Source organism: Miniopterus schreibersii, assembly GCF_964146895.1.
Source record: "Miniopterus schreibersii genome assembly, chromosome: 7".
NCBI classification, from domain to species: domain Eukaryota; kingdom Metazoa; phylum Chordata; class Mammalia; order Chiroptera; family Miniopteridae; genus Miniopterus; species Miniopterus schreibersii.
This window is the reverse complement of record NC_138108.1, coordinates 62,878,081-62,899,093: the sequence shown is the minus strand read 5'-3', so window position 1 is coordinate 62,899,093 and position 21,013 is coordinate 62,878,081. Positions and strand designations below refer to the sequence as shown.

Below are 21,013 nucleotides of genomic sequence, written 5' to 3'. Positions count from 1 at the left end.
ATAAGGTGGTAATTGTGTCTATTTCCCAGGCATTTGAGTTAAATAAGCTGTATAGGAAGCATAAACTGTCATAATAGAAGGGCTGGAGTGTTGTGTACATCTCTTTCTTCAACTCACAAAACCGAAGCTCCAAAGTGCCTTATCACAGATAAGTCAAACAAAGCCTCTTCTTTGCTTTCTGATTCTCCTGGGAACTGTTATTTGTTTTCATTACTTTAAAAGATGATCCAAATGCTTTCTTCTTACACAGGAAAAAACAAACAAACACACACACAAAAGAGAATTAAGAAAACTTCCCCCACCCCTCCTCAAATCAACAACACATATAAGAAAGGTTTATGAAAATGTACTTTCACAATTTAATTGTAGCTTAGGGGGAAAGCCCAGTAAAGAATTCAGAGAAATTTAAAAAGGTTTATAAGAAAGAAATACCTGTTTATACATGCCTTCTTCAACTTATATTTTTCCAAGAGTTCAGTGCTCTTACTATCCAATACTGTGACCTAACTCCATTCTATTTTTAATTGTTTCTATTATTTTACCTTTGATATTCCATAAAAAAAAAATATTAGAAGCACTTTATATAGCTGATAGAGAACATCAATCTATAATAATAAAAGCAGGTTAGAGTTTATTGAAGTAATATAAAGCTAAATATTATGTGCCCATTTCACATATAATTTTTAAATGAAAAACTGAAACATTGTGCCCAACTAGCATATACCAAACATGTAGCAAATATCAAGTGTTAATTACAATTAGTGGAATAAGGGATTTAAATATATTTGACAATAACATTGGTGGATACTAATACATATATACATGTCCAGACATGTACGATAGTCAAATTATGAAAAATCCTCTAATTCTAAAACAAAATAAGTCACATGTATTTGGCCAGTATTTATAAGAAAATATGTTACAGATTTATTGCTCAAATTTTGCCCCAAATTATAACCTATACAGCTGGCCTAAATCTAAAAATTGCCTAGGTCTGTGCCTTCCTGAGATTCATGCAGCCACTGAATCACGCTATATGTTGAGATGGATAACTTGTGCAGATAGCCATCTAAGAGGCTGCTACAAGGATTGACATTTTCATACATCTATTTCCCTTAGCAATGTAAGAGCACAAGAGAAAAATTTTCATTCTCTTTCAACAGTTGTTGAGCTCCAATTTTTTAATGATTTTCTTATCTACCCATATTAGACAGGAGGGAGATTTTAGAGGAGATGTCATCCAAGTTAAACACATGTGAGGGTCATTAACTTGAATATATCACTCCTAACTTGTCCCTTTGAACCTGGAACTCAGACTCATAGGAGGAAAAGAAAAGATGGAGACAGGAGCTGACTGGCCTCAGTTAACCTCACCATGAAAGAATCTATCATGCAACTAGAGGCTGAGAAATAAGAAAGCAGATGGTCTGAAAATATCTTGAGGACATCTAAATATCTTCATATTCCAAATAATCTGAATTTCAGACAAGCTTTTACTCCCCCAGACTCCCTCATCATTTGCACCACCACATACATTTATGTTCTGAACAGTAAAATACACTGTGTTTACATCTTTTGTGACTCCACATTTTAAACGCATTGGGGCCTTGAGCATGTTACAATTTTTCCATCTTAAAAAAAAAATTAATTAGCATAGGAGAACATTCAATATTATGTAAAGAATTTGACAAGACCTCACTTAATGTTTTTTTAGAAACAATTAACATGTCAAAAGAGGAAGTGGGAGCTCATTTTGGTTATAAATCTGTTTACATAATTACCAGTTGAAGTCAAACATTTTAGGGGGCGGCAAAAGCAAGGTTAGGCCCTCTCTTCATCAAAAACAGAATTTCCAGTGATGTCAGAGATCTCAGATTCTCTAGCATGTTTCCTTTATTCGTGTACACACTTGCATTGTTGCCCCTTTAATCAGAAAGATCACAGATTTATAGTATGAATGAATAATCTGGAAGAAAGGTAGTACTGGTCAGAAATACACTGTTAATCACAGGACAAGAGACAATTACATCTGTGTGTGAGGTTATGTTCAAGTCAGGATGCCACAGTAATATGGAGAAAATATTCCAAGGGTGACTACGTAGTATAAGAATATAAGTATTCCCACTGTGACTGGACAGTGCCATGTACCAAGGCACTACATTAGTAGATCCGCCTGCCTCACGCTGTAGCTTGGAGAACAGAAGGGACAGCAGAAGCCCTGGCCAGGGAGCTGTGGCCTCAGAAGGGACTGATGGACAGGAAGTGAATAGTGGGGGAGAAGCGGCCTACAGCCTTGGTCCAGGACCAGAAACTAGAAAATGAACAGCCCGCTGGAGAAAGTTTGGGAGGTGGGATGTCATATCTGAAGAATTGTGGAGATGGTAGTAAATACTTTTGGGTGAAGTTTTAGTGGAAAGCACCTCCCTGTGATAACCCAAAGCCATCTATTCCTACAATCAGTTATTATAGTTTGAACACTACCAAAAGCCTAGAGGAAGCTTCTGTCTCCCAGGTGCAATTCTCTAAGTCAAGAGTCTGAGAAGCTGCTGTGGATTTGCGTTGAGATTCAATTTCATATACTGAGCCGGATCGTGGACACTCATCTGAGATCTGCTACAAGGAGTCTGTACCCATCAATTTGGCACACCGTCTGGAGGCTAGGAATCTTCTAGGCAGCCTCTGCTGGAGAAGGGTCCCAGCCTGTCGTCCCGGTTTTTACCAGCCTAGAATCCTAGACACACAAGAAATCTAACTAGAAATACATCTCCTTCTTGAGAAAAAGAGATACTCAAATACAAAACTGTACTTAGTTTTATATCATGCTTAAGTATATAAAGAAAACTTGAAATAGTTAAATATATGAAAGACTATTTACCACATTGGGTCTGGGTGCATATGGTGTGAAGTGAAAAGGCGGTGGTGGCAAGCTTTCCTGCGCTGTTTGAAAGAGCTATATGCTTTCTATTTTACTCAGGCCTACAATGTATTGCAGTCATAAGCCATAAAGATCACCAAATGTTGAAGTAGATTTGAAGTCTAGTCTTGACTCTACCTCTTACTTGCTTTGTGAATTTGGGCAGGGTAAGGAAATTTTCTACCTTAACACTTTCCAGAAAAGTGTACCTCTTGAGACTGTTGATACTATATAAAGATCAATTAGCATAAGAAATAGTTACTGTTAATCTTATACTCTACTCCTAATTCTACTCTTACTATGGCATGGCATACTGCAAATGTTCTTTCTCCTGAAGGCAGAACAGGCCTTCTGAAAATTGCAAAACAGATCAGTCGTGGTGAGGGTTTTGACAATGCAGTAATAAAGCCGACATTTTGAGCATTCTGTGTGCCTAGCAACTGTGCCTGTAGCATTGCACACACTACCCAATAACAAGGATGGAGAACTGTGCTTGTATTCCTTTATGCTTTGATTGTTATGCATATTGCCTGCTCATACATATTCTTTAAATCACTATGTTTTAAGAGGATACAAAGTTACATAAAGCAGAGTCCCTCAAGTAATGAGTAAGGGAGATAAATGTACAGCAAATATGGCATAATATATCAAATGTCAAATGCTTTAAGGGGCAATCAGGTAACAGATTATAAGTGGGAAAACTGTGGGAAAGATTAATGTTTCCGTTATGATCTTTAAACTGAGTCTTGACTTAAACATTTGAACATGTGGAGAAATGGGTAAGATGTTCAAGGTGCACAGTTGTGGGAAAGGAGGGGAAAAGGTGGCTTGGGTGAAATGCAGAGGGCTTGACGAGAAGTGTCTGTGGCAGGTGTGTTGCAGAGTGCCCAGCTAAGGAGTTTCTAATTTATTTTACAGGCAATTTACTTAGTGCCCATTATTTTTATTAATTTGGTGAGCATTTATGGAGGATCTACCATGTGACAAATGATAGGCCAGAACTGGAACCACAAAGATATGTGACTCCTTCTTTCAAAATTAGATGCTGAAGCACCTCTTAGAAAGAAATATTCAAAAAACCACTTCCAAATCCTGCAAACTTGGCTTCACTTTAGAAGACCAATGGACAGATACATTAGAAAGCTCTATTATGGAATTACTGATTTTTTTAATCTAAGTTTACTTAATTCCTATCTCACCTCAATGGGCCATGGCCCAGCAGCCTGTGGATATGAATGAAGTAACACTGGCATAAAACACAAATATCACAAGTCATGGCTCCCACCTGCATCATCAGAACTACTCAGCCTTTCTTTGTCTTCAAGGTCTCCCCAGCTATTTCTGGGAGCACCTGGAGTATATCGCATCTGATGAGGACTGCCTGCCTCATGTTCTTCTTTGATAGCCCACTGCCTTTTAACTGACCAAGGAGGACATCTTACCATGGCCATGCAGCCAGCATCTTCCAAAAGAAGGTTGCTTCACTGCGTAGGTGCTGTCCAGGATCTTCTGCACCTACAAAATATTCCAGGTGTCAAACAGTGCTCCCATCCCTCTGGTCCCCACTGCATTTCTGGATCCACTCAGTTGCCAGAGCAGATGGGAAGACTGCCCTTCTCCCCAGCCACCTGTATGCTAATTTAGGGCCTAAAGCAACAGCTCTTGGGCTTTGAATCTGACAAAGTGAGAAAAGAGTTTCTTATTTTGTCTGAGGCCCTTTCCTCAACAGAAGTCATATCTACTCCCTGGGACTTAAATAGGATAGATGTTCCATTTTGCCATCTCTCAGAATTCTCTTTGATCCCCATCAGCTCAAAATTCCTCTTAAATCGCTATCTTTTCACCAACTAATAGTAATGCTTGCAATTAGACATGTGGGTGGTGAACGGCATCCTGCCAATTCGGTAGGCAGACTCAACTGAGCCACTTCATTCCGTCTTTATATGCAACCATCCCCCAGCAATTTAGGTCCTACTAGCCAGAAAAGTAATGTAGATGAAGAGTGTGCCATAAACACAGAAAATGTGCAATATGCAAAGTGCATCTCACAGTGAGATACTATTTATTCAATTCTGTGGGCAGCTTTGGGACAGGATAAGGTGTTTTAGAAATGTTATTGCAGAGTCACTTTCTATAGTAAGGGCTGAAAAAGAGAAACGCGCACTGTATTTGACTGGAAGCCCAAAAGAGACAAAATGTTTTCGGAAATGTGTGCAGCATGACCTCCCAGTTTGGGCTCGTGACCCCTTCTCTCCAATTACATTCCTGGAAATGGTTTTCAGCTTCTTCGCACAGAATAACCAGTGGACCACATTGATCAGAGCAGCCACAGGAGCGAGCAGTTCTGCGCAGAGCGCACACCGCACCTCCACGGGGCTGGCCGCACTGCCCAGAACCACATGGTTCCCCAGCCCTTAATACCGTTTATTATAAAATCCTTTACCTGCCTCAGAGCACTTCTCATCAAAGCCGCTTTTAAGCTGAAGCTGAGGGCTAAAGAATGCCGTTAACAGAATCCTGAAATAGCTTTTAACCCGAGGCTGAGACGAGAAAGTGCTTTTAACCTGAAGTGCTTTCCTCTTAGGTGCTTCAGCGCGTACCTAGCACTCAGCATTAGTGGCTCTGAGAACACCCTTAAGACTCAAATGAAAGAGACTCCATTATAGATATTCAAACCCGTTATATTAATATATTACAAGTAATATTTGAAATCATTAAGCCGTTTTACTCCAACTAAATTTGAATCTTTTCTTATTGAACTATGCATTCATGCAAATAAATTGAAGTCTTACCACCTGGGATACTCACAGATCTATGCTGCTATTAGGAAAAGTACCTTGTTCTTTCTTAGATTTTACTTAAATTCGAAGTGACTCAAAATTTTCTCCCCCTCTCCACCCGAAAAGAATCTTTCAGCTTTTATCAATCACTGAATGACATTTCCAGCTTTAGTCCATATTCATTGAGCTAAAAGGTAAATTAAATTATTCAGAATTAATTCAATTATCTGAATAAATTGTGTGTATCAAATTTTCTCTTTAGACCTGTCACTCAAACAGAAATAAAGGTGCTGATTTTATGGTAGTTTTAACCCCCAGTGAAGTTCCTACTAAGTCAAGTAAGCAGACAACCTAATCAGTAAGTTTTAACTTCAGAGAAATTACAGCAAGTTATGTGCTTGAACAGTTGAATTCTGGACAGTTTTCTATTTTAAGGATATAAAGTGTAAACAAATATGGAATAAGGTAGCAAAATCTGACATCTCTGAATTTCAACCCCTCCTCCTTTCTCAGTCCCCTCTGTAACTCTAGTGGAAAGAACACAAGCAAATGAAAAGCAGAAAATACTGTCGGCTGAAAATCTAAATAATCAGGCTGTGCTAAACCCAATATGGCCATGTTAGTCATCCAAAGTGTACTGATGCAAGCTAAACCGAAACACGTTTCTCTCATACTTGAGTGATCACGGCACAGTCTTTAGATAGAAATCTCTTTTATGCATTGCTTTCATTCATTCATTCATTCATTCATTCATTCATTTATGTCTTCACTTGGCAACAAGAAGGGAATGTAATAGAACGTAGGAGAAATACAAGTGGAAGAAATTACACTTATCTTGTTCTACTTGATAAAGCTTTCTTCACCTTGAATATTCTTTCCCGGCTTTCTCTACCTGAAAGTTGTATTCATGTCTACTCATCCAGCTCAGAGCTACCAGCTCCATGAAGTCATCCCTGTTTTCCTCATTGTGGGTTACTCCTCTCTTCTCTTTATCCCAAAAGTATAACTTTATTATTTTAATATCTTCTAGCTATACTGTATCTAGTAGACTAGAGACATTCTTAATCAACTCTACTCCCAGAGAAGATGTTATCTGGAAAGAGGTAGATAGGAAAGGAAGCAGGCCATGAAATCTTTCGGTGGTTTTAGAATTGCTGTTTATTTAGAATTTCTTCTTCCTCCTTTTATGAACTTAGTGGGGGCTGCTTTGGTGGAGTCTGCTGCTCTCAGCAGCTTCACGATGCTGGGCTTCTCCTATGTTAAGTCCTTCGAGTTCTCTTTTCGTTCCTTCTGGGCACTATTCGAATATTCTAGGGTTGAAATATTCCAGTCCTGTGGCTTCAAATTCCATCTGTAGGTTTTCCAAACTTAAAACTTCAGCTTCAAGCTCCGGATTCACAATTCAGAAGTCCATTTGACATCTCCTTGGATGTTTGGTAGACATCTCACATTAATCCAGAGTAACCCTTGAGTCCTCAGCTCCCAGAGGTTTTCTGTCTCAGAAAATGTCACTGCCATTTGCCAGCTGGAGTCACCCTCCATTCTACACTGTCTCTTCTGCTTTTATCAGCAAATCCCACCTTAGACATATATTTTAAATCCAGTTCCTTTTAGTCACTTCCCTCATTACTGCTCTTACCTAAGCACCATCATCTTTCCCTGGAATATTTTACCAGTCCCCAGACTGGCTTCTCTGTTTCTTTTCCAAATAGAGTCTCCACACAGAATTAGAAGGGTCATTTAAAAACATAAATCACATTATGTCACTCCCCTGCTCAATAATCTACAATTACTTAGAATGAAATCACATTTAAAATCTAAGGTCCTTGCTGACTTGTAGGGTGCTACCTGCTTTGGCCCAGGCTACCTTTTCAGTTTTACCTCAACCATAGTTCTGTTTTTTATTATTAAATTTATTTGAGTGACATTCATTAATAAGTCATATAGGTTTGAAGTATACATTTCCTTGATACAATTTCTGTATGTTGCACTGTGTGCCCACCACCTCAACTACAGTTCTTATTTGTCAATACACCCCAGCCACAAAGGCCTTGCTGCCCCTCTAATGCACCCCACTTACCCCCACAGCCTTAAGCACTTCTGCTCCTCTGATTGGATGCTCTCCTTTTGTGTTGGCTCATCCCTTAACTTCTTTTGTTCTCTGTTCAATGCCACTGCCTCAGAGTTATCTGTGCTGACAACACCTCCCACTAACTATCTCCCTGCCAGGCTTTATTTTCTCATAGTGCCCATCACCATATGACATTATACTATATGTGAATGTGTTTGTGTGTTTGTTTTCCCTATTTACATATAGTCTGTGTGAAGACCTAGTGTTCTATTCATTATTCCATCCACAGCAGGCATTGAAAAGTACTCAGGGATGGACAGAGAGAATGCATGGATTAAAAAAAAAATCATGAAATAATCACTTGGTCAAACCATTCTCTATACTGTGGGGGAGTGTGTGTGTATACAGGTGTATTTGTGTATTGTGCTGCTGGGTAAGCAGAGGGAGGGGAACATATAGGACAAAGTTGCTGCCTAGAGTAGGCAGAGAAAAATGTCATATTTATCATTCCATTTGGGTCAATAAACTCTTCATTTAAGCTAAAAATTTGTTTCTGGCTGGTGGACTCACCAAAACGTTCATTGCATTCATTGGACCAAAATTGAGTTGAGTTCTATTTCCATGAGAGTTTAGGAGCTTAGAAAAAGGGTACTTCAGGGAAGTATTGTTTGGGGTTGAAGGTAAAATTGGGAAAGGTGGAGACTGCTGGATGCATGAAAAAGAAAAGAGGAGAGAAAAATGGAAGGTGCTGGGGAAGAACTCAGCCATTCCGTCTGGGTGGCGGCTGGCCTGACACTGAAACTGGGCTGCTCTCGTGAAAGGATGCCACTCCTGAGCCAACTGCCCAACTTCCATGGGAAGCTGCAGCCTACCCCTGTCTGGAAAGATCCTCTTCACAGAGCCTGGGCAGATCTCCTCCAGTCTTTCCAGAGCACTATCCACCACAGGCTTTAAAATCTGTTAGATGAGACACAAAAATATGAATAAACATGTGGAGGGAAACTATACACAGAAGCGTATCTATTTAGAACTTCTATTTATTTATATTCCAAACTACTTGAAAGTTAAAATAATTCAGCTTTTTCCTGTACTTGCCTCCTATGAGAAAAGGAATCTCAAGTAAACCAGGCAATGAGAGAGATTTACTTCCAGTGTATATTAGAGATTCAGCAGAGAATCAGCCCAATATTTGGTACCTGTGTACCAGACAGCAGTAGCTGATATGTTTAATCGAAGCCGGTAAGATAATGCAGTACCTTCCAAAGCACTTAAGGTAGATTAAATTCAGCAGTGTTCTAGCATTAAGCATATCTTAATGCAAAGACATAGGCCATCAGTAAACTATAGCATTTACTTATATCACCCATTTCTCCAAAAATTCTCAATAAAATTGTGGAAAACTATCTGTGGATACTCATACAGGAAATAATTTAAAGGAAACAAGGAGAAGGTGTGAGGATAGAAGTGGAGGAAACACAGAAGAGTAGAAATAGGGCTCCTTGATAAGCAGTCTGGAAGTGTGGGTCCGGAAACCAACTCTCTAAAGTAAAACTGAATGCCACTTCGAGTTTAGAATCAAAGGATGAGTTCATTTAAATTGCTGAGGTTACCCATGTTGAGAATATTATTTTTGCCTTCCAGTAGCTGCTGCCCCTCCCTTATAGCAACCTAATAAGAAATGATCTGCCCTTGTGTGTGGCATTTTGGAGGGTGGAAATGTCCAACTCAACGCTGCCTGCTATGGAGACTATAGAGCTATACATATTTTTTTCTCATTCCAACCCATTTTTAAACTTAACCTCAACCGACTGGGCATCTTTATTGGAACTTCAAATCTGAAGAATTGGATAAATAGACCTCATTATGACAGTGCTGTGGTGGAGGTGACAATGAAAGTAGCCTCCTGACCCAGCTCTCAGAGTTACAAGACAATTGCTGTATTTATTGCTTCTTATTTTATGAATCTCCTAAGCACCTTGGATTTTAAATATCTTGAAGACTGTTCCCCCAGACTTCAGTAATTTCTTTGACTAATTAACAAATTACTTTGAGTTCCCAGTACATTCTTTGACTTCCCTTCCACCCCCATTCCTCAATATCATTCAAATAAATTTTTCTTTGCTTAAGATGGGCCACAGTTGTTGTTGTTGTTGATTTTTTCTATTACAGCCAAAAATCCTTCACAAATAACCCTCATGACCAAAATAATTGCCTGGTGCGTGTATGTGTGTGTGTGGCCGAGCCATTCAGTTTGTTGTTTTAGATGCTTTGTTTTTCCTTTTTAAAATTTACTCGAGTAGCTGCCATGGCCCTCTGTCCTGAAAGCAGAAAAACATCATTTTGAAAAGCATGTGGAGACTGTCTCCTGGGGTAAATGATGATAACACCGTCACATTATTTGAACATTTAACTGCCTCTATTGAGTACTTTCCCTCATAGTTTTGATTCATTTGGAATCTAACTGACAAGGATCCCATTAGTGGGTGTTCTTTCCATAATTTGTCAAAAATATATAGCAGAGATGAGGGAGAATGAAGCTAATTTGTAATCTGGGAGACTTAACCTGGTTACGCTGATGAACGAACTAAATCGGTCAAAAGTTTGAGAGCCTAACGATTAAAAACCACCATTTCCTAGTTAAATTCTAATTCATTATGTAAACAACATGATTTATAAATGCAGTCATGTGTAAGGTCTATTTGTTTTTCTCACCAAAAGATGCTTTCAACGAAAAATTGCAGAAAATGGATTTTCTCCAACCAATGTGTTGTCTGCCACCCCTGGTATATGCTCTGAAGCAGTGCAGTAGGAGGAAGACATAAAGATCGCACTAGCCAAGGCCATAGGCATTGGAAGAGCATTCCAAAAATATTGGCACCCCTGGCAAGAGGTGTTTGCTAAATACAAAGAGTTGTTAAGAAAGGAAGAAAGAATTACCAGTGAGCCCACAGATGGGAATAGAGGTGGGGAGTCGGGAGCTCAGGGTTCTGGGACTGCTCCCTTTTTTGGAATACCATAAGGGAGGGGAATGCAGAAATACTCCCTAATGTTGTGCCAGGACAACAGGCATGGAAGTTTAGGGGGCAAAAGCTAGTTCATTAATGCTTGCCAAGAAAACAGGATACCTTTTCTCTCCCTTCCCCTTTCCTTACACTATTTTAAAGTAGAAGAGTCTGTGGTTCAAATACATTTCTGTCATTTAATGGTCCCTGGTTTATCAGACTCTGGACTGTATCAGATTTATGGACGGATGGCAGTCCTACAACAGCCCTTTAAGTTGACAATGACATTTCAGCTAAATCTCTATGATTTACTTTCTTTGAATAGCATGTGTTACTTGGCAAAGTCATTTCATGTGCATCATCATCTCCTCCAAGTTATAAAATTCACCATTTTATGTTGAAAGCTAATGTTGTAGTCAAGATTCTTTCCAGTTGCAATTGATATAAATGTGTCCAAACTTCAAAAGCAAGAATGGAATTTATTAGACTCCTTAATTGAAAAGTCCAAGGGGCAGGGATCGTTTCAGGCATGACTGGATCTAGGGGCACAAAATGTTATCAAATCTTTTTCTCCTCTATTGCTCAGCTTTGTTTCCCACTCTGTTGCTTAATTTTCCAGTACATCTTCCCAGAAAGTAGCAACATAACTTATAGAAACTCAGATTCGCATCCTCATAGTTTACCAACACCTGTAGAAAGTGGGTCTCTCTTTCCTAGTAGGACTAGACAAAGCCTCAGGATTTACTTGCAGATCTACTTGAACCATGCGTTCATGTCTCAATCAATTACTGTGGCCAGGGAGACAAAATGCATGTTCATCCCTGAAGCTGAAGGTGGTGGGGTCAGCATTACTCAAACTGAACAGCAGAGAAATGAGAAAGGTCATCTCCAAAGAAAAATCAGGGTGCTCTGACCAGAGGATAGAAGAATAGTCACAGGACCAGACAGATGCTCACCACAGTTTTTCTAACCAGTGCTGTCTGTAATCGTGGATCTCACTGAGCTCCTTTTCCAAGCCTGGCCCTCTCTATTATGATTGTAAGCCATCTCCTGAGACATTAGAGACAGTGCTATGTCCATGCTCTAGTCAAATTTATTTGGTTGCATTAAACAAAAATTCACTCTGATTTCTTTCTTTTTTAATGTATCTTTATTTATTTCAGAGAGAGGAAAGGAGAGGGAGAGAGAGAGAGAAAAACATCAGTGATGAGAGAGTCATTGATCGGCTGCCTCCTGCACGTCCCCGACTGGGGGTCGAGGCTGCAACCTGGGCAAGTGCCCTGACCGGGAATCAAACCCCGATCGCCTGGATCCTAGGTTGACACTCAACCGCTGAGCCACGCCTGGCCGGGCCACTCTAATTTCTAATGCACCTCTTGGCAAGGATATCTGGTGCCTGGATTTAGGCACCAGAAAGTGAGGAGTTGAGGTGTGTCTGTTTCACTCACCTCTCTCTGCAAATCAGTTCCTGTGCCCGCTCACCCATTGTGCGTGGTCATCTCCCCAAATGACTACCCCTGGCCTCCAACGTCTAAATCTAATTCAACTCCCTGGAGCCACCTACCTCAGTCTGTAGTATACCAATTCTGAGTTTTTTGTATGGAGACATGCACTGGCTCACCTTGGCCCACATGACAACCTTTGATTTAATCAGGTTCAGCTGGAGAGCTAAGTCCTTAGACACCAGAGCCATGCCTTTTTGGGTAAGTGTAGCCAGTTTAAAGAGAGAATAGAAGTGAGAAGAAAATGTTTGTCTCTTCTGGTAACTAGTGAAAGCAAACATCTCCCTTCTATCTAATGAAGTTCAACAAATCTAGGCTCCTTTCTCACCAGGGTGCTATTAGCAATCAGAAGGGATAGATGTCCGTGAGGGATCGCCTGCACTTGCCTGGACCCCCCAGTAAGTGGCAGTAATGCACCTCCCCCATTATATCAACAGAAAATAGCACCTCACCCCTCAGAGCATAGACTATGGCAATCAAAAATAGCCTGCGATTGAAATTCTCTCCTAGTCACCCCAAGTCAAAATTCTCCCCAAGTGCAATCTTTCCTTATAATTAATTCACACCACAAAACTTCTTTATAAAGGAGTCTCTTTGCTGTTTCCACATCCTCACCTTCTCTTCAAATCTTGGCCACAAACATCAACTTTGCAGGTTCATTCTTCTACTAAAGTCATTTTCTTTGTGGTCATCAACAGCCTTTGAATTGCCAAAGTCCAATGAGAACTTTTCACTTTTTTCTCCCATCACCGTTCTGCTGCATCTGAAATGCTTGTCTTACCTTCTAAATATCAATCTCACTATTTTCCAAACCGTCAGATTTCTGCATTTCAGTCTCCTTCAAACAAACAAGTACTTGAAAGCCCTCTGTTCCTAACCATTTGGCTCACCTCCTGCATCCAATATACAAAATCCCACGAATCACCCCTTTTCCCCATGGTCTCAGGGTAGGTCTTTATCTTTTTTCTTTTATTTTATAGAGACTGTTGTTTTGCAGCTATAGACAAAAGACTCAATATCTTTTTGCTTCTGTTTCTTTTCCTCTCCTGTAAAATCAGGATGATACTATCTACCACGAAAGGGTTGAAGATTGGTAGAAAGATTAAATAAGCTAGAATATATAAAGTACTTCGAACTTGGCCTGGCTTAGTGCAAGTGCACAATAAATCTTCACTATTATTATCACTCACCCTTGCAATAGCACAATCACATTGTAAGTGCTTCTGAGTTAGTCTTCCCCCCAGACTGTAGGAGATCATGCTTCATGCGTCAGCGCTCGTCAGGCTGGAGCACAGTGGCTGGCCCGTGGTGGGCATGTAATAGATAGTTACTGAATGAGTGAATTACTCTCTGCATCATTCACAACACCCAGCATACGGTGGGTGCTCACGATATATTCACTGACTTGAATTCAGTAGGACTGAATTCATCTGGAGAGAATACAGAGTAAAAAGCACCATAATATTAGGTGAGGCACAATGAGTTTAAATTTTAAGGTGAGAGCAGTTTCCTTTGAGGCTCTTCCATGTGCTTGAATCTAAACTGATGTATAATTCCACATTCTTAGCAAATTTAGAATTGGTTTTCTCTAAATATTTGCTTTCCAGTTTCAATGTCCATATTTTATTAACTCTCTTGGTTTTTATTCTCACAGCATTGCTTAGATCACCAAAAACCCAGGCACTGTTATCATCTTCATCAGTTAGCTATTGCTGCGTAACGAACAAACACAAAATCTCAGTGGCATACGGCAAAGAGCATTCATTTCTCATGTGTCTGTGGGTCAGACAGTCCAGGTCAGGCTTGACTGAACAGCTCCACTTTCAGCTGTGGATCTGACTGCCCTTGCCTCCTCATTGAGGGTTGGCTTCTGTTCCGTGCCATATGTACTTATTCTGGAGCCCAGACTGAAGGGGAAGTAGCTACCCAGGGAAGCTTTTGCCTTGGCCATAGCAGAGAAGTAAGCAGAAAAGCAGAAGTCTGTGTTGTATCTTAAGGCCTTGGCCTGGAACTGACCCATTTCTACTCACACTACATTCTCCAAAGCAAATCATATGGCCAGGCCCAAGATCAAAGATGTTGGGGAAATAAAAGTTACCCACTCTAGTGAGTTTTACCACACAGTCACATGACAAGTATTTAAATGTATAAATCTAATTCAGAAAAGATGAGAGTTGTGAACAATGATTAAGTTTACACCTCTATCCTGATTCTGGTCTTAATAACATCTTCCCTAGGCAATCACACTAGCCTGTAACTAAACTCCTTGTGTCCAATCTTCCACATGATTGGTGCGCCAGATTTGGTTATGAACCTTTTGGTTGCAGGTGATAGAACTCTCAGTTTAAAATGACTTATAGCCCAGCCGGAGTGGCTCAGTGGTTGAGTGTCGACCCATGAGCCAGGAGCTCATGGTTCAATTTCTGGTCAGGGAACATGCCCGAGTTTCAGGCTTTATCCCCAATAGGGGGCATGCAGGAGACAGTTAATCAATGATTCTCTCCCATCATTGATGTTTCTATTCTCTCTCTTCCTCTCTCTGAAGTCAATAAAAATATATTTTTTAAAATGACTTATATTATCTCATATAAAAAAAGTCTAGAGAAGGTGTTTCAGGATTGGGTTGAAAGTTCAACAATGCCATTGAAGTCTCAGGTTTCTTATAGATTTAGGTATTTTTTATCGTTGTCTTTTGTTTGCAGGCTTGTTGCCTCATGGTGACAAGATTGCGGCAGTAGCTCCAAGCATCGCATGATTTCACAGTGATGTTCAAAGCGGATGAAAAAAAGAAAGTGTGCCTTCATACACCCCTCTCCTTTTATCAGAGGGGGAAAAAATCTTCTCTTGTAGCTTCCCAAGTTTCTTCCCCTTATATTTTACTGACCAAAATATCTAATCACCCAAAGGTATAAGGAAAGCAGAAGTCTTTGGAGAACATTTCCAGGATCTGCTTTATGAGTGGACTCTAAAAACAAGAAAGAAGTTGAGAAGGAAACAGCATCAGTATAAGAAATCAATGGTATCTTCACACTCTCAATAATTTAACCTACCTGACTTAATATTTAAGATCCTACATAAAACAACTTGTGTCTCCTTTTAAAGCTTAATACATTAAGATTTATCTAAATAAGAAAGAGGGAATGTTTCCCTCAGCATACTACAGTCTTCCTATCATTCTTCCCATCACTGATATGTTTGTTTTCTTCTTCCCCATCTCCCCTGAGTGCCCATTGTCCCCTCTCTTAACTCTCCAATTTAAGTCTTACTAAATCTCGAGGATTCAACCCTGCTGTGGGAAGTCTTCCCTGGGTGCTCAAGGCTAGCCTGATGCCTCGCCACATCCGCCCGTTGCATCTATGCTTCCCCAGGTACAGGACTGTTCATGATGAAGTGTCTCTACCAGTTTATTCATATGCTGCTTACTAGACAAGAAACCTTTAGAGCAGGTAATGGGTCTTGGTTATTATATTACCACTGCCCTTTCTAGCTGCTGGCACAGAGCAGGCACTCAGGATTTTCTTTTGCAAATAGCTGAGTGTAGGAAAGAGTAAATGCCCTAGAACGCTTTCATGTTTTCTCTACCTACCTCACAAAAGAAAATTTCTCCAGATTTTAATGCATGCTTTATACAGAAATCTATTTGCCTTAAATGACCTTCAGCTCACAAACATCTCCCCCTCCCCACCGTACACAAACCACATCTGCAAGAAATGTCAGGAAAGGACCTATAGTATAGGATACCTTTCTTAGCATTTAGTAACTTTTCTGACACCACTTATATTGTTTTGGAATGTTATTTGAATACTTCTATTGCAAGATTATAAACTTCTTGTTTCTATTTTACAATCTAATATGCCTACCTCATTGCTATAAAGATAGAAGGTAATAAATATTTGCAAAATTGATTTGAATTATGATTTTCATTAAAGGGGTTTATACTTTATAGCAATTATTTCTGACTATAAATCTAACCAAGGTAGATTATTCTATAGGAAGTTATGGGTTATTTTTCTGAATATTTTATGTCATTCTTTCTTACGGTGGTGGCTCACATGCTACACTAGGTTGAGATGTTTTGTGCATATCTTCTTTCTGTGTCTTGAATGAAAATGCACAATTCGGTATTGTAGTACATTATTATTAGTGCTTTAGCCTTAATTGCTTCCCTCTCTGCTGAATTGTCCCAAATTCAAGCCATCACTTTTTCTAAGAAATGGGTGAAAATCATGACTTCCTTGAAATCTTGCCACACTCCATTTTGACTATCCCTTTGTAATGATATTTTATTTAGCTTCTATTATACTGTATTTTATATTTTCTCCTCAATTCTGCTACAGATAATTTTTAAATCATTGAAAACCCCCACTGATGATTCAGATGATGTTTTGCAGTCAATCATTCATTCAATGAATGTTTATTGAACTTCTAGTATATGCCAAACGTTGTCTAGTTACTGGGAACCCAGTAACAAAAGAAATAAGTATAGTTCTTACTGTCCTGAGTTTCGCGGTCTAAGCAAGGGAAGCAGTAAACACATTACTCTAATATGTCAGGTGGAGATAAGTGGCCTAAGAAAAGTAAGGCAGGGGAGTGACATCGAGAGTTCCTGTTTGCGGTGGGTTGACACTTTTTTAAAAAGGGTAGGTAGGAAAGGCTACAATCAGAAGGTAACATTTAATCAGAGACCTAGAGCGATAGAGGTCCATGCAGAGGAAATACCAAGTGCAAAGTTCAGAGGCAGAAGTGGGCAAAGATCAGCAGTGTGGACAGAGGCCGTAGCAAGCAATGTGGGAGAGAGGGAAGAGAGGGAGCTAACGAAATCAATTAATTGGCGGAAGGTCTGGTCACATGCTGCTTTGGAAGTGGTGATAGGGAATTGGGTTTCATCCTGAGCAAGACTGGAAGCCCTTGAAAGCACTAAGTATTTGTTTCATTATCGGTAATAAATATTTATGCTGTTTTTTTAAAGTTTTGGAAATGGATTTGTGGTGTTTGTTGCACAACAATACACATGTACTTAATGCCATTGAACCGAACACAGAAAAATGGTTAAAATGGTAAATTTTGTATCACGTATACTTTACCACAGTTTCAGGACTCTGTGGGTGAATCCTGTGGGCCCCAAGCTGCGCAAAGCACTGGTGATTGCAAGAACACGTCGATGATGCAGGCGCTCAGAACCTACTCTGAGGAGATGTATTTCATGTATTATAAATGTAAATACACAAGGCAAGGTAGCATAAATCATGTTCTAAGTGAGAGGCCTAGGTTAGGGTTTGGCCCAGCGTGTTCTCGGAAACATTAGTCTAGAGAGATGCCCTTTGAAATAAAAGGATCTTACTCAGACCAGTGTGGGAAATAGTGTGTTCTCCAGCCCCTTGTGGGGATTCATTCCCAGGGCACGTTGGCATATCACAAGCTCTAAAATAAATATACATAAAAGAAACCTGTTTGGCTTTGTTTAACCCAGTGTTGTGAAAGCATTTTGATCCCAGCGCTTCCCCCCATATCACCTAGCTACATCCTGAGGAAATGGGTATTCCAGAGAACCTGTGCTCCTGCAGACACAAAGCTGAGAGGGCAGGAGGGTTTGTGGAGAAAGTGCTGTCGGAGCCGAGTCCTACAGGAAACGGGATACTTAGATTAGAGAAGAGGAAGGGCATGCAGGCAGGAGGAATGTTTAGAAATTCACTTCAAAGTCAAGTCTCCTGGAATTTGCCTGGTCAACTGTCATCGAGCCACAGGACGAATTTTCTAAGTATACTGACAAAATCGTAATTTTGATGATCATTGAAAATTTTCTTCTAAAACACTCAAGACATCAGTTCATTAAGATTAATTATTTTGTAGATGTTGGCTTAATTCCTTGTCATTATTTTATAGGCAACCAAGCTAAGCCCACGGAGACTGTGATTTACGCAGGCGCCCCGCCTAATCGATGGTGGGGGGCTCGTTTCCCTCGCTGGGCCCAGCCCTGTTCCATACGGGAGGGGGTCACGGTCTCTGCATGTCTGCCACAGACACTTTGGAGCTAAAGCAAAAAATCGATTCCTACGCGAGACGCAGATTTCATCAGGCGGTGGATATGGAAAGGGAATCGAATTAAAGAACAACGCGAGCTTGGATTTTAATGAAGCTCATCTCTGTTTCTTTTGCAGATCAAATTTTTGGCTCTCATCTGCACACAGTGTGTGAACGTGAAAATGCCACAGTGCCGCGGTTCGTAAAGCAGTGCATCGAAGCTGTGGAGAAAAGAGGTGGGTGACCGAGTGTGCAGCCCTGTCTCCCCTCTCCTGCGCCCTCACCCAGCAAGGCTCAGGTTCACAGCGACACCCCATTTGTCCGCGAAGCCGTGCAGTTAAAACCTGACTTTTGTTAATCGGTTAAGAGGATCAAGTTTCTCATTAACTTTCAGTTTGTTTTTACAATAGGGACATCAGTAATTCCCACCAATGTTCTTTTTTTTAATTTTTTTTTATTTTGTCTGTCTGACATGTTGTTGATTCAATTGCAAACTTCTTGTTTTCAAGCCAGTGATAAAACATTCATAAAATATCAGCACTCTGAGTGTTAGAACCCTCCTAACATTCATGCTGGTGGATGTTGTGCCAGAACAATTTTTGGTAAGCCCCCAACATTACCCAAGCAAAGCAAATAGCATTTCTACTCGCAAGCAGTGATATTCCATCTTCCACGTGTTTCTGTTTGCTCAGAATACGGCTAACTGGTTCTCCTGGAACAATTAACAGATGCACCTCCAGTGTTAAAATGACCTTTAATCTTTATATTTCAACATTCTGCTTTTCATCTGAAATTATTTCATCTCACTGAGGGAACAAAACAAAACCCAACTGACTCATCATTGGTATGCTTGTCGATCTGTGAGGTGTTTTTCCTTCAGACTATGACTTCATTCATTCAAGGTCATTTTCCCTGGAAGATACATACAGTAGATGCAGAATCTCAAAAAAATGTATTACATAAAAATACGAAGCTTCATCACCATCTGTTACAAGTTTACAACATATTCCCAGGATCTTGGGGGATATATATCACGTAAAAGATAGAGGTGTTTTCAGAAAAAAGAACTGGTGAATCTATTCCCATTTTCAGCTCGCCATCTCTTAAAACAATAGAGCCAAGGAGAAAAAAATCTTTACCAAGTTATCTGCGAGGGCAAAGCTATTTTAATTCTCTCAGTGTTACCTGGCTTTATTATAGAAGCATAATAAAAATGGTCTGCAATTTCCAACTCCTGGAAATTCATACTTTAATTATAGTGTAAGGACAGCCTTGGGATCCTACTATTCCCGTATCAGTAGGGAATGCAAAACAACAAGAAGGGGACGAGTGGGTTGGTAAAGTGGATAAAGAGAGTGGCTTTGCGGGGAAGCCTATCAGCACATCAGAGAGGAGCAGAGAGTTCAGGGCGAGAGTAGAGAACAGTAAAAGCAGGGTGAACACGAGGAGAGATATCTGTGAGGAATGGAGTCAATTCGAGTTGAGAGAGAAATGTGTTTTTATTGCATGTTGCAATCTCATTTAATTTTACAAGTACATATTTGAGGAATAAATATTATTTAATAAGTACTTAAAGCCAAAATGGATCACTGAAAGTGTTATAATGTTATTATTGCCAATAGCTAAATAATCATTTTCAGGAAATCTTCATTCACTTATAAATACTCAGTACTGACGGTGTGAGCACTGTTATATTAGAGCAAAAATCCAAATAGGGCTTTGGGGGAAGCTGTACATAATAAGATGTGTGCACATATGAGAAAGGGCTGTGTACCCCTCCGTTCATGCACCTACCCCAGGCAAGATGAAAATTCTGCTAGATACAGCCCCGTGGTATGCAGATACCGTAATATTGTAGGGTAGAAAGTATCTGCAAATAGAAACTGCATCCTTTGTTCATGGCATTTTGTTGGAGTTTTTAATAAAATAAGACAATGTTTCTGCTGACAGGAACAATCATATCTGGCATTATATTTCACAGTCCTGGTGTTTACTCTTAAAATGAATTTGTAGATCCAGTGCTAAACAGGCACTAATCACACATCTGATTATTAAAATAATTCCTAAGCATTTTAATGAAACTCAAAGACCACAATTCCACAAAGAAACAGATAATTCAAAGCACTTTGGCAAGCGTCAGCTTAAAGGAACTACATGGAAATGTTCAATAAAAACTCAGGGGCACAAGATAAACCTCTCACGTCCTTGCAAGATTTACAAGTGTGTACTTTTGATTATATTTTTCTATGATCATTTTGTTGGATTAATATTCTTACTTTTCTACGCCAATTCTATTTACTCAAAGTGCTGTTTTTACTAAATTCTGGCATAAAGCACCTTAGGACAGAAATAATTTATGTGAATCTAAGTCCAATGTTTATGCAGGCTTCTGATGACATTTTATGCTGGGGCTGGTATTAGGAAGTAGCATAGAAAGGTGCCAAGTCTCTCGGCACGGCTGGGACCCAGCATATCTAGAGCCCTCTTTCTAATGGCCAGATCCTCTCTCAGCCAAGATACTCAACTGCAGAGTCATGGGAAATGCTTATGGACCACTTATGGGAAAGGCACATTTAATGAAAACTGTGTGTTTACTCTCACAGTCTTAGGGAAATGGCCTCAGTAGTCACTACAGCAGCACATCCGCTGTTATAAAAAAAGATTTGTTTCCTCTCTCTCTTTTTTCCCTTAAGATTATTTCCTTGCCTTTAAAAAAAATCATC

The 21,013-nt window shown here is 39.9% G+C and overlaps 1 protein-coding gene across 1 annotated transcript in view; it reads left to right on the top strand.

Annotated features, from left to right (window-relative positions):
• The window catches only part of ARHGAP15 (Rho GTPase activating protein 15), a 575,548-nt gene that overhangs the window by 340,784 nt on the left and 213,751 nt on the right, over positions 1-21,013 (top strand). Inside the window, exon 10 of the mRNA XM_081142712.1 lies at positions 18,428-18,526. Within this exon, the coding sequence (XP_080998838.1) occupies positions 18,428-18,526 (99 nt within the window). The remainder of the gene's footprint in view (positions 1-18,427; positions 18,527-21,013) is intronic.